The 13,685-nt window shown below is 46.7% G+C and overlaps 3 protein-coding genes across 3 annotated transcripts; all 3 read right to left on the bottom strand.

The window, feature by feature from the left end:
- Positions 1 to 3,117: 3,117 nt before the first annotated feature.
- Positions 3,118 to 4,305, bottom strand: SARC_01068 (hypothetical protein; the record flags this gene model as incomplete). Its single annotated transcript, XM_014305233.1, has 2 exons — positions 3,118 to 3,908; positions 4,137 to 4,305. 2 exons carry the CDS (start codon positions 4,303 to 4,305, stop codon positions 3,118 to 3,120), a joined length of 960 nt encoding a protein of 319 aa, XP_014160708.1.
- Positions 4,306 to 4,477: 172 nt separating this feature from the next.
- On the bottom strand, positions 4,478 to 6,036 carry SARC_01069 (hypothetical protein; the record flags this gene model as incomplete). The annotated part of the gene is made up of 2 exons (XM_014305234.1): positions 4,478 to 5,872; positions 5,968 to 6,036. The coding sequence occupies 2 exons, from the start codon at positions 6,034 to 6,036 to the stop codon at positions 4,478 to 4,480; spliced, it is 1,464 nt and encodes a 487-aa protein (XP_014160709.1).
- Positions 6,037 to 12,624: 6,588 nt separating this feature from the next.
- Positions 12,625 to 12,831, bottom strand: SARC_01070 (hypothetical protein; the record flags this gene model as incomplete). Its single annotated transcript, XM_014305235.1, has 1 exon — positions 12,625 to 12,831. The coding sequence occupies one exon, from the start codon at positions 12,829 to 12,831 to the stop codon at positions 12,625 to 12,627; it is 207 nt and encodes a 68-aa protein (XP_014160710.1).
- Positions 12,832 to 13,685: the final 854 nt, after the last annotated feature.

Below are 13,685 nucleotides of genomic sequence, written 5' to 3' on the forward strand. Positions count from 1 at the left end.
AGTGGTCCTCGCATGGGTTATTGAGGAACCGCGAAAGGGAGTTCACGGCGAAGGTGATGTCAATACGGGTGAGGATAGACAGGTAGAGGAGGGTGCCGACGAGTTCGCGATACGCGCAGGGAAAGGGCGGGCCATGATGAGCGGAAAGGATGGTTGCGGGGAAGGGCGTGTGGGTGGCGTGGACAGACTCAAGGCCGAAGTGCTAGACGGCCTCGTCGATGTAGGAGGTCTGGACAACGCTAGTGGATATATTGTTTGTGACGATGCGACAGCCTAATAGCCAGGTGAGCTCTCCGAGTATGGAACAGTCGAAGACGGCAAGGAGTTCGCTTGAATATGTCCACATTTTTGCGGGTAAAACCGCAAATAATGAGGTCGTCGACATATATAAACACCGTGCAGTTATATGTGAGGGTGCGGATGTGAAAGAGACATCGGTCAGTGTGTGCTTAGGTGAAGCCAAAGGATAGGAGCTTGGACTTGGATCAGAGAAAACCAGAGCTTGCCGGACTGCTTGAGCCCGTAGAGGGACTTTTTGAGGGCGACAATTTTGGAAGGGTCAAGGCCGATTTAAGCGGGGCCTGATGGAGCTTTCATGTAGATCGGGTGGTCGAGGTCGGCGTGAAGGAAGGCGGTATTGACATCCATTTGCTCTGTGTGCCAGTCCTGGTCGGCGGCAACAGCGAGGAGTGTGCGGATACTGTCATGAGTGCAGGTAAGTGCGTAGGTCTCCGTGAAGTTTACGTCCTTGGTTTGTGTGAAGCCGCGAACGACTAACCGAGCCTTGTACTTGTCGATGACGCCATTGATCATCTTTATCTTGAAGACCCACGTAGATGTGACAGGAAAGACGTCAGGTGGGAGGTCAATGGCATCACAAATGACGTATGTGCCGGTACTGCGGAGGCTGTTAAGCTCGCATTGAATGGCCGCGCGCCAGAGGTCAGTTTTAGGGGATTTCAGTGCTTATTTGATGGTAGTAGGGGTGATTGGTGTGTTTTGTATAGATTCGCATACACTGTAGACATGCTTGCGCACTTTCTCGAGTTCCTCTTGGTCGGCCTTTTGCTTGCGCGTGAGTGGAGGAGGGTTGGACGTAATAGCAGGGATGTCGGTGTGGTGTGTGTTGTCACATGTGTCGATGAGAAGGTTGCGTAGTTCATGGGAGTTGGAACGTTTACGGATGTGTTGTTGTAGCTGGTCATTGTGTGCATTGCCGAGGATGCGTGATTGTTCCTGTGTGTGGTGTGCGTCAGTGCTAAGTTGTGCCTTGTTCGCTTGCCATGCAGCAGGTGTTGACTTTGTAGGGCGAGTGACACGCTGAGTGGCGGCTTGGAGGCGATGATGGAGATTAGGGGGTGCAGGGTTGTCGGAGGTCGCCGAAATGGGGTAGGTGGAGGGCGAAGGTGTGTCCTCTGCGTGTGAACTGGATGTGGTGAGTGGCTCGTGAGTGGGTGCGGGCTCGAGGTCAGTGGATTTGCGTTGTGGATCCGTGGGGACGGATGGGAGAGTGTCACGATACGTACCTTGGAGATTTGGTCCTCGGTAAAATAGGGACGGGATTTGGAGCCATGTGATTGCCAAAATGGGAAGATTCCTTCGTTGAAGGTCACGTGACGCGTGGTGATGACCTGGCTTGTGGCGGTGTTGAGCATGCGGTATTCTTCAGGGTTTTTGGAGAAGGGATCGCGAGCAAGGATAACGCCGAAACGAACTCGTTTACGGAGCTTTTCTTTGTTACTATGATCGATAGACATAGTCATGCAGCCGTAGACTCGTAATGCATGCACATGGGTGGTGGGTTTGCGGCCGAAGAAGTGCTCGTAGGGACTGGCACGGCCTGGGTTGGTGTCACGAGGAGAGATTTTGGGTATAGGGGTTGCGTGAGACTTAGCTTCCGCCCATATGTGGCGGGGTTGCTTACATTGGGCGATGAGGCAGAGAGCAGTCTTCATATTGACCTGGTGACCACGTTCAACGCCGCCGTGTTGGGCAGAGTCGTCCGTGCCGTTGCATAGGATTTGTACTTGATATAGATGGTTCACTCGTTTAAATTCGGCGGAAATGAACTCACCCTGTGGCGGTGTTGAGCATGCGGTATTATTCAGGGTTTTTGGAGAAGGGATCGCGAGCAAGGAGAACGCCGAAGCGAACTCGTTTACGGAGCTTATCTTTGTTACCATGATCAATAGACATAGTCATGCAGCCGTAGACTCGTAATACATGCACATGGATGGTGGGTTTACGGCCGAAGAAGTGCTCGTAGGGACTGGCACGGCCTGGGTTGGTGTCACGAGGAGAGATTTTGGGGTTAGGGGTTGCGTGAGACTTAGCTTCCGCCCATATATGGCGGGGCTGCTTACATTGGGCGATGAGGCAGAGAGCAGTCTTCATATTGGCCTGGTGGCCACGTTCAACGTCGCCGTGTTGGGCACAGTCGTCCGTGCCGTTGTATAGGATTTGTACATGATGTAGATAGTTCACCCGTTTGAATTCGGCGGAAATGAACTTACCATCGCGGCCGGTGACGATAGTGCATATGCGATGGCGGCCTATGTCTTCAATTCAGGTGTAGAAGCGGTCAAGGGTGGCAGCGGCGTCGTCTTTGTGTTCAAGGTTTTCCTCGTATTCGAGACCAGAAGTGCGTTCAAAGTAGCGGATGGTATAAGCGTGGCCCCCGTAGCTTTCTTCGAATTTCCCTTCAAGGTCGACTTGCCATTCGGATCCGATGTCAGGAAGAGAACGGGGCTTGTTACGAGTGGCTTTCTTGCGCATCTTGCCTCTCGCGCAGGAGGTGCAAGTGCATTCAGGTTTGCCGGTGTGGAGGATAGAGATGTCAATGGCGGTTTGGAGGTCGGCGGCAATGGGGTCGGCGTATTTGGTGGGACCGAAAATGGCGACACCAGTGTAGAGCCAGGGTGGATTGGTAACAAACTCTTGGGAGCCATTGGAGCCACGGCGGATGAAAGTGGTGGGCGATGATGGGATGATTTCGACGTGAGACTGAAGGTGGTCCATGAGTTGTGTCCACCAGGAGGCGCGCGGTTTCACAGGGAAGACCATGATGACTCGGCCGGCGTCTTTGTCGAGTTTGCGACAGCTTTTGGGGAAATTTTTCTAGGGTTGATTTCCGTAGAGCTTCTTGTTTGGTTTATGCCAGTTTTGTTTGTATGCGTCGTGATAGTGCGTGTCTTTGTCGGTGAAGTCTTCGGTACAGTAGGTGGGTACTTGTTTGTTATGTTTGGATGAAAACAAGTCGATGTCGATGGGGCCGAAGGGCTTTTGAACGTGGTCTTCGAAGAGATCGGGTGCGAGTTGGTAGTCGTTGCAGTAGGTTAATGGCGGTTTGATGGGGAGGTTGTTAGCGAGAGCCATAGCTTTGGTGGTGCGTGTGGACTGGTGTCCGAAGCGTGCATGGTGGAGGTGGAGGCTCTCGGCTTGGAAGGCGTTGAGTTGGTAGCGGCCGGCGGCCTCGGTGACGATCTGAATGGTGTCAGTGCCATAGGTGATGTGACTTTCGCCTGGAGTATTGGGTGTGTTGATCTCGGGGAAAGTGACTGTATAGCCATTGCATTGGAGATTGCGGACGGATAGGATAGGTTGGGCAGCAGTGGGTAGCACGAGGGTAGGGCCGAGGCCAAGGATGGTACCGCGTGTGTATGCGGTGGTAGTAGATCCGCCAGCGAGTTCAATAGTATATGTGCCGGACTGAAGGTCAGTTAGGTGATCGGTGGAGGTGACGATGGAGATATCTGCCCCTGAGTTGATGAGGGCGGTGGAGAATGTGGTGGCGAGGGCGGTGTCGAGTTGGGGCGTCGCGCGCAGAGTGAGAGATTGCACAGTATAGTAGGATGGGAGGGTGGTACTAGAGGAGGGGGCGGGTTGGGTGGCGCGCGTTGCCCTGGCATCTCAGTTGGTGGTAGCGGCAGATGAGTTGCGCTTGCCGCGAATACACGCTTCAGTCGTGTGGCCGGTGGAGTATCTACAATGGTCGCATGTGAGTTTTCCTGTGGTGGTGCAGGCATTCCCTTTGTGGTCTTTGCTGCCACATCGGCGACAAGTAATATTGGGACACTCATATGCAGTGCGGCCAGGCTGGTGGCAGGCGACGCAGTTACCGGTGGTATGGTTTATACCAATGGGTGGGCGTTTGAGGGTATCGGTGCCATTACTACGTGGTTGGAAGCGAGTACTGGCTACGCCATAGAGAGAGGGACCCCTTAGTACTGCACTGGTATTGATTGCGTGATTGCGAATCTTTGGGACTACGGTGTCAAAGGTGTATGTGTTGTCGGTAGTGGCCATGATATCCTGTGCGACGAGCTGGAAGCTGTCTGGCAGGGATTGAAGGAGGGAGCAGATATGGTAATATTCAGGCGTAGTGGTGTTGAGGCCTTTGAGTTGGTCCCTGAGCAGAGTTACTTTAGCGATGCTGTCGTGTCTAAGCAGGGTTGCTGTGGAAGTGTGAGGAGCTGCACTAAGAGTTCCCAAATGCGGCCAATTGTGACGGAGGTAAAATCTTGGCATATGTGTTGGTAGAACAGACTCGGGGGTTGATCGAGATATATGTGTCATATTGCTCGGGTATGCCGGGGCCAAGGGATTCGAAAAGGATCGTAGTACCGACGGTGAGCTCGGCATCATCGGCAGTAGTGTTGGGGTGTAGGGTGTGGAGGACGTCGTGCTTTTTCATCATATGTCTGAACTGTCTGTGCCAATTAGTGAAGTTTTTATCACCCGTGAGTTTGGTGGCTACATAGGTGTCATTGTATTTGAAGGCTTTGGCAGTGCTGACGCGGGAGGCAGGGAGGTTGTGGAGTTGTTGCGTAGATTGAGTGTGAGAGGTACCGGAGGGGGAGTGTGGGGGTGGAGTAGTCGGTGGTGTCTGAGGACCTGCCATACGGCGAAGCTTTTGCTCGGCAAGAAGGAGACGGTGACGAAGTGTGGTGGAGTCGGTGTCGATGGGCTGAGAGCGTGCTGTGTCAAGTTGTGTTTTGAGTTGCGCGATGTCTGTATGGGCGTTGTGGAGGGATACCTGTAGGGCATCCATTTCGGCAAGAGTAGCAGTGAGGAAATCATTGTGTTCGTGTCGGAGATAAAAGATGGTGGCTTCGAGCTGGACATTGGTGGCACGGAGTTCAGATATAGTGTAAGTGTGGGCAGTGGCTTCGGCGACGGAATCATCGCGGATTTTGCGAAGGCGCTTGTTGTCGGCGGTGAGATCGGATGTGTCGGGGTGAGGGGATGCGCGAAAGTGATCAAGTTGTTCGTTCAGCGAGTTGCGATCAGCGATGCAGGCAGTGAAGTTGGCTTGGGTGTCGTCGCGCTCCTTGCGGGCGCTTTCGAGTTTGGTGATGAGAATGTCCTTGTCTTGCTGGAGTTGGTCGAGGATTTCTTCGAGGTTGGAGGTAGAGTTGGCATCACGCTGTGTACGAGCCTCCTTGAGTTTGTCGAGTAAGGTGTCCTTTTCTTCTTTGAGGACGTAAATGGTGGCCTCGTGTGCGTCATTAGTGGCACTAAGGGTGTTATATTCAGTGGTGTGCGTGGCATACGCGTCATTTCGTTCAGCGATCGCACGTGTGGTTGCGAGGTCTGAGAAAGCAGCATGTGCTGCGAGGTATATAGTGATGGGATGCACTGGTGGGCGGTTGTCATGATCAAGGACGCGGTCAAGAATTTTGTTTAGTATGTTGAGGTGCTGGTTGGCGTGGCTGATGGATTGATAAGCGTCAAGGCGAGGGAAGAAGTTTGTGTGAAATCTTGTGGCGGAATCGAGGTTTGTGAAAGTAGATCGGGGTATGAGGACCCCTTTTGGTTGAGTTGGAGGGTGAGATGTTGGTGCGAGGTACGGGGGTGGTTGGGTGGTTGTTGCCTGGGTGGTAGCGACTGAATAAAAAGTATGTGTTAGAGTGTAAGATGGTAGTCTTTGAATAAAGCGTAATTGTATATCTTTATTTACAACCTCACCTTTGGTTTTATACTCAAGGTGTTTGTGCCAGTGTTCAACCGCTTAGGTTGGCCAGGGTGAAAACTCATATGGTCAGTATGAGAAACCTTTTGCAGAACACTTTAACACTTATATATTGTTCTATAGCATAATCTCTGCTACTCGCTCTTACGCCGATCAATCAATGTTGCTTGGCTTTCAGAGCAAATTTCTCCTAGGTATCGGCTTTCGGAGCAATGCTCTCATAGGAGCAAATGTATTATTAACATGATGTGGTTAATACTTTGATCCGCTTTTCGGAGTGACGCAACTCCTGTGATTTTATTCAAGAAAAAGAGTTTTCTTGCTATTGAAACTTGCTTGAGATCTGTAGTCTCTCAGTATGGTACCAAGTATGCCCATAACCTCTTAGAACATATATTTAAAAGTAAGTTTATTATCATATTGCAGGTCTAATATTTACATAGTCTCAATATTCTATGGCATGTATGCCACGCTGTATTTGCTTAACATGACATTTTGACACTCTGACACTCTGATACCAAATATCTCTAGGGTTAGTTTGGGGGTTAAATTCGCTCCAACATCTGGTGCTACAGCCCCCCAACTTTGTGCTTCTTAGCCTGAGTAGGTTGATAAACTGATATCCTACAGTACTAGATCATCTAGAGATTGATGTTTCTGTACAGGGAAAACTCGTCCCTTAGGGGGTTAAGATGAAAAACCTGCCACCATTATCTATTCTTACATATTACCTAATTTAATATTTATACTGTGACGGGAGTTCTCAACCATGCTAATCGGAGTCGGTCTTGACCGGTGCTCTCGGTTGATCTCAACTTGGCTTAGGAAAACGCATCTCAATGGTGGGTCTACAACCGAGTCTTTGGTCCTTATCCCTCTGGTATGTGGGCGGAGCATACTTCAAGGTGAATACTGTGGGAGTGTCCCTTGGTATCAGTGAGACTTGGTTAATCCCCCCGCCTCGTGCGCTTTCTTTTACTCACTGATCTTTCATAAGTACTCGTTGCCGTTAGATATAGTGTATGAACATCAGCATCTGCGATGTCTGACTCATGCGTCCAGGTGTCTAGGTTCGCTCCCCATGTGTCCATTGTAGTAGGTACTCTTGGGACGTTCACCACTTGGATGGACGGCCTGTGGTCGAGTATCGAGGAAAACTGAGTCTTCTCCGATGGTTGTACTTGGTTATTGAAAGTAAATTATTCCGGAGCATTGGCTTTTGTACGAGTCCAATTAGCTCATCACTGACCGAGTTAGAATATTCCAGGGCTTCCCATCAAGGTTTCAGACAAAATATCCGTTGCCCTCCCTGCATACTATTTTGTATGGGAAGTAAGTTCTGCCGGAGCATCGTCTGTTTTACGAGTCCAATTAGCTCATCACTGACCGAGTTAGAATATTCCGAGGCTTTAGTCCCATCAAGGCTACAGACGAAATATCTGCTGCCCTCCCTGCATACTGTTTTGCAGGGAAAGTAAATTCTTCCGGAGCATTGGCTTTTTTACGAGTCTATTTAGCTCATCACTGACCAAGTTAGAATATTCCGGGGCCTTAGTCCCATCAAGGCTACAGACAAAATATACGTTGTCCTCCCTGCATACTATTTTGAATGGCACGCCATAGGGTGCTGTCATTTTGTTCATGTCAACTTAATAATGAACCTGGACAATGTCCCCTTCCTGGAAATGTACAAACTTCTTTTGGTATTTTTGATCGTATGCTGCGCGTCTTCTCTTGATATTGCCCAGCATTAGTGTATAGTTGTGGCCTGGTTGCCTCTTCTAGATTCTGCAGTCGCTCCTCCCATGATATTGTCGTACTGGGTGCGTTCACTGCTGCGTTGTAGTCCGGGAGTTGATTCTGTCTGCGATCAAAGTACACATTAAATCTCGGTGGTTTATGTCGTCTTGATGTGCGCAGATTGTGACCCATTTGTACGAAGGGAAGTTGTGAGCACCAGTTGCCTGGGGTTTGTTCAACGAATTTTCGTAGCAATTGTATGATGTCTCTATGTAATCGCTCGTTAGCACCTAAGACTTTAGGTTGGTGTTAGAGTACAATGTAGTAGACTTTAAATAAAGTGCAAATGTATGTATTTATTTCTGACCTCACCTTTGGTTTTATACCGAAGGTGTTTGTGCTAGTGTTCAGCCGCTTGGGGTGGCCAGGGTAAGGGGTTTTTCTTTAACACCTGCGGAACACTTTAACACTTCGATGTTTTTCTATTTCAACTTCGCTGCAACTAAATCTCACGCTGATCACATGATGCCTTTCCGCATAGGTTGTGACTCACATAGAATCGCAGCTATTATTAATATGTTGTGGTTGACAGGCTTAATCCACTCTCGGGAATCGGTTGAGAAACTAAATCTGCTCTCGGAAGTCGGTAAAGTAATAACTCAACTCTTGAGAGTAATTTGAGCAACTTGATTAGCTCTCGGGAGTGAGCAAACTCTGATGACTTAGCTCTCGGTAGTGAGCTAATTTTGATGACTTCCATAAATCAAAGATGGTTTCTTGCTGTAAAATCTGACCTGAGACCTGTAGTCTCTCAGTTGGTATGGGCGAGAGACTAGGTGTTGTGTCGGCGCTTGTTCAATGACTTTTGAGAGTATATCATTAACATATTCAGTGCCTTAGTCTGTCTGTATGATTTGTGGGAACCCATGTTCGCACATTATTGGAACCAGCGTGCGTGCTACATACAGTTTCTGCTGATTTGTCCATCATTGGTCCGAGTATTACATATGATGAGCTAACACATATGTGTGGCCTCTTTTTTGAGTCCAATAGTGGGTTGATGGTGTCCCTTCGAACTCTGTCTCCTGGAAAAGCGGCTGCGATTAATTGTAAGGGATGAAAACCCTTTTTGTGAATTTTATTTTTGAGACACGGTACACACCCTTCAATGTATCTGTGTACATGTTGTTATATTTGTGGCCAATCGTATCCATCTGCTTGCAATTTATTTGCCGTTTCCTCAGTAGTGTAATGTCCCAAGTTGTGGTATTACCCGATGATGTTGTCGTGTGTCTCGTATTTAGTCTCATTCAATGCATCTCCAGATTTATAACTGCTTGCGATGCTGAAACGTGTATGACAGGTTGTTCCCGCGTTAAGTCAAAGTATGGAAACTTCACTCATATCTTTGCTACGAATGTGACACCTCATGGGGACTTGCCACACGCTTTCGTGACGTGTTGTTTGTGTTTTCCATTAGCATCGGTTCTTCTTCTAGGAAATACATGAATTTCGGAAACCACATTGCATTTAGGTAGTAAGGTACACTTATCGTGATGCTGGTTGCCTCTTCAATGAATGTGTCGAGGACATCAGTATGAGTTCCCAAGGCGGGTTTGCCCATGCATTTACCATTTAATTTTCTGTGCCCACTTCTGTATGAGCGCATTCTGGTTTTTTTTGTAGTATTTATCTGTGTGTGCATTGCGTGCTGATGCAAACAGATCTACTGTGAGTTTCTCAAGCAGTCTTTCAGCTTCTTTATATAATCTGGGGTGTAGCATTAAGTCTATAGCTGATATGGTTAGGGGCATGTTTATTACCAGGGTATTGTACTTTTGGCTGTTGTGTGTTGTTTTGTTCGCGTCTTTTAATTTCTCCGACGTTTTGATATTAAATGTGAATTCGTGTAGACATGACAGAAAATATCTGTAATCTGGTTGTTCTTGCCTGGTACATGTATGATGGAAAAATGGTGGTGGGATGTCTTTGCTATCCATTTGGCTAGTATTGGGTGTAACATCTATTGATTGTTCATTTGCGTGAGCGCTTTATGATCTGTCTATAGTGTTATGCATCCTCTTTTGATGTATTCAGAGAAATGTTCGAGACTGTATACCAGTTCTAGTAGCTGTTTAGTGTTTGTACCATAGCGTTGATAGGCTGGGCTCAGGCCTTTAGAATAGTATAGAAAAAAATCTTCTGACTCCATCTTAGACTTGAAATAAACATCCTCCTATGCCATAGTCACTAATGTCGTTCATGATCTGGAACGGTCCCCCATCAGCTGGATATGAGTGTCGCTGCTCGCGATGGCTTCTTCAAGTTTTTCCCACTTCGTTAAAAGTTCCGGTATCCATAACATGAACATGTTTTGATACATTTTGCCTTTATTAGGTTGCGGAACTGTTTAGTTGTGCAGGCAAAGTTGGGGACATGGTCACGCATATATTATTCGGTGCAGATCTATTTTTGTTCTGGTTTGTGGCCAGTCCATCATTATTTTCTGGGGGGGTTTTTTTTTATCAGCTTTGAGTCCTTGTGTGGTGACCTTCACTCTTAGAGTGTTGACCACTTTGGCCACGAAGGCACATTTGTTGTGATCGAGTCGGAAGTTGGCTGTATTCAATCGTTTCATTGCTTTAAGATGACTCTTTGGAATTGTGCTGTGAGTGAGTCCAGGTCGAATGGCGCGGACTTGAGTTAGCATTGCCGCCCTTCTTCACAAGAATGTGAAGAAGTGTGGGTTTGCTTCATAGACTAAGAAGTGATGGAACCTTCCTGCGAGATCTAGTTTCGAGAAGATATGAGTTCCTTGTAGATTGTGTAATACTTTCTTTATGTTTGGAAGAACGAATTTGCCTTGTTTATATTGATAATTGATCTCGCTTAAGTCCAAACATGATCTGACTTTCTTCAGGAGACCTGTTTGGTCATGTTCTCCTGTAGATAAGAAGGGTAAGTTCACCGTTGTCGGTGTTGTTCGTTTATATAGGTGACATCTTCACATTTTCATCCGTTTGTGGGATATATTTATATGGTATAGGTTTACTTTGGCGTGTCTATTTTGTCTAACATTGATTTCATTTGCAGGCGCTGCGACTTTAGAGCCTGGCAGGTTACAATATACGTCAGGGGGTATGTTCGCATTGGCCTCAAAGAGGTCTACAAGTGACTCTCTGAACCCTTCTAGTTCGTGTTTTTGGTCTTCCTCATGTGGAGTGAGTAGTGATTCCTATTTTGCATCTGTTTTTTTAAGTAGATTTATCAATCCTGCTATGTATATACCTACGAATGGAAGAATGTTCATTCCTTGAAGTATTGGTGCCTCCTTATCTGGTAGGCCCAACACTTCGGAACACTGAGAGGATTTCCTTCCTCCATATTTAATGTCACATACTTGAATTGACCCTGTTCTTTGTATTCTCGCATTTGTTTGTGTTAGTTGTATATAGCCTGGTTGCGCTCTGACTGATGGGTATCGCATCCAGGGACCAGATTATTAAAGAGCCAATCCAAATCCCGAAACCTCAGAATCATCAAGTATTGAGTATTGGAATTAGGGTTCAAATATTCCTGATATTAGAGTTATCAGAAATATTAGCGGTAGAACCGGTAAGCTATACCGGGACTCCGCGTGTGAGAGAAACACTCAAGTAGAAACCCAAGTCTAGTGAACTAGAAAACACAAATAAAGACTCAGTTCGGTTCTCTCAGCTGAAGGACCTTTTCTAGATGAGAAAACCGTACTTGAGAAGAGGACTATTGTATCCTTTGGCTCGTATCTTTCAGCTACAATCCTCTCCATACTCTACGTAGGTACAGTTCAGTTACCTACATTTGTCCATACATAAGCGTTGTGCACCCGAGTCTACATGTTTGCCATTTATTTGTATAATAATGTGTAATCTTTGGTCTCGTGGTAAGGAAAGCAAGGATAAAGACTAGTAATTTAAATCATTCGCATTTATTAACAACATTTCTTTATTTGTATTTACATTCAAATCAGGTCTGCTTCTGTCCACCAATTGTTTCAGGAGTCGTCGCTATCTGTTAGCTCCTAAGGTAATAGGTAGTCGTGCTTTGCATATCATTCTTGGCACGCTCATCAGCCTTCTCATTTTGATTTGGTGTCTTCATATGACATTGGCTAAATCGATGTGGGGCTGGTGATACCTTACAACAAGGACATGCACGTGCTTTGCGCGCCCCTTTCTTCTCATGGGGCTGTCGTATTGTATTGGTGCGCTTTGGTGTGCCATTGTCTGGTCTGTGACGCTTGTGGGCAGAGGTAGTGGCGTTCTGTGTTTGTGTGAGTGGACCATGTTCGAGTTGTATATCTTTTAGTCTCCGTATATTCGGTCCGCCTGCACATTTGCTACCGCTCTTATGGATGCTTCTGTAAGAGAGTAGAACACATTTTGTTTCATATCTGATAAATGACCACTACTTCCATCAGGCAGTTTGTCTGCGATTACGTCTACTTTGTCTTGTTGACAATAGTACACGAGTGCCTTGTATCTCGCTACCTTATAGTGACATGGACTTAAATAAGAACAGGTCGATACATTGAGGAGTAAACTCTGTAATGTCTTCGCAATTTTTCATTTTGAAGGAACTATCTTTCGATAACTTCGGAAATTCTGAGGCCTCTTGTAGTTTAGATAGTGCTGGTTCATTAACCTCGTCACATAAGCGTGAAGACATGATTTCTAGATCACTAATGTATTGACTGGTTTGAATCGCTTCATCCTCTTCGTCATCCCCACACGCATTAATGGTTTGATCGTATATTTTTCTGAGCTCTGTGTCGACCAGAGGCATGCGACGCTCAGGTTGCTAATAGTAGATGCCCACTCTCATTGTAGACTAGCGATAGCTACAGGTGCTGTTCCTTCTAGCTTGGTGACGAATCAGCTGAACAGGAAATAATTGCCTTCACAAATGCTCTTATCTATCTCTAAACGCATTGCTGACGCCTGGATGAGTACCCCATTAGGTGTCTGTAGTTTCGAGCTGCTACCTGGGGTTGGCTCCCCTGCTTGGCTTTTGTCCACGCCATTCGCGTTAGCGTCACTCCCTTCACCACCATACACCCCTGCTCTGGTTGCTGTTGACATCTTGAGTTGTCTGTGTTGTGTCGCAGGTTACTAATAAAGACTTGTGCTATATTCGTCCGAATGAGCGCTTCACCCCCCTTGTCTTTGCTAGTAACGTAAAAAATAATTCGTTGTAAATACGCTTTGCTGCACTTCCCTGTGAAGTGTTTACTGTTATGTGTTGTGCGGTAGTTTGTTGCGTTCCTTCCTGTGATTGGGAAGGTGTATTTGTTGTTTGTTTGTCATACTTATTTTGTCACGTATGGTTTTAGACATGTTTTCTCACATTGGATAACAATCTTATTCTGTCGTGTGTGATCTTAGCTAAACTTATATTCTCATTTGAGATTTTAGCTTCTATTTGACACGTGTTATGATATATTGATGTTCGGTCCTATATCGAACGGTTGTGTCTTACAGGAGTCAATTGTGATGTTGTGTCTTACAGGCGTCACTTGTGATGTTCGGTCGTATTGACGTCACCTTTGATATTCGGTTCCTTACCCATATTCTGTCGTGTGTGATCTTAGCTAAACTTATATTCTCATATGAGATTTTAGCTTCTATTTGACACGTGTTATGATATATTGATGTTCGGTCCTATATCGAACGGTTGTGTCTTACAGGAGTCAATTGTGATGTTGTGTCTTACAGGCGTCACTTGTGATGTGCGGTCTTATCGACGTCACCTGTTATGTTCGGTCGTATTGACTTCACCTGTGATGTTCGGTCGTATTGACGTCACCTTTGATATTCGGTTCCTTACCCAACTATGTCTGAAATATTCTGTGTTCTACTTGAACCTATAAATGCCCTTCTCTGAATCTAATACAGTTCAGTGCGTCTGTGCGTCTGTGCTGTTGAGCTAATGTGTT

This window comes from Sphaeroforma arctica (genome assembly GCF_001186125.1).
Source record: "Sphaeroforma arctica JP610 unplaced genomic scaffold supercont1.39, whole genome shotgun sequence".
Lineage (NCBI taxonomy): Eukaryota > Ichthyosporea > Ichthyophonida > Sphaeroforma > Sphaeroforma arctica.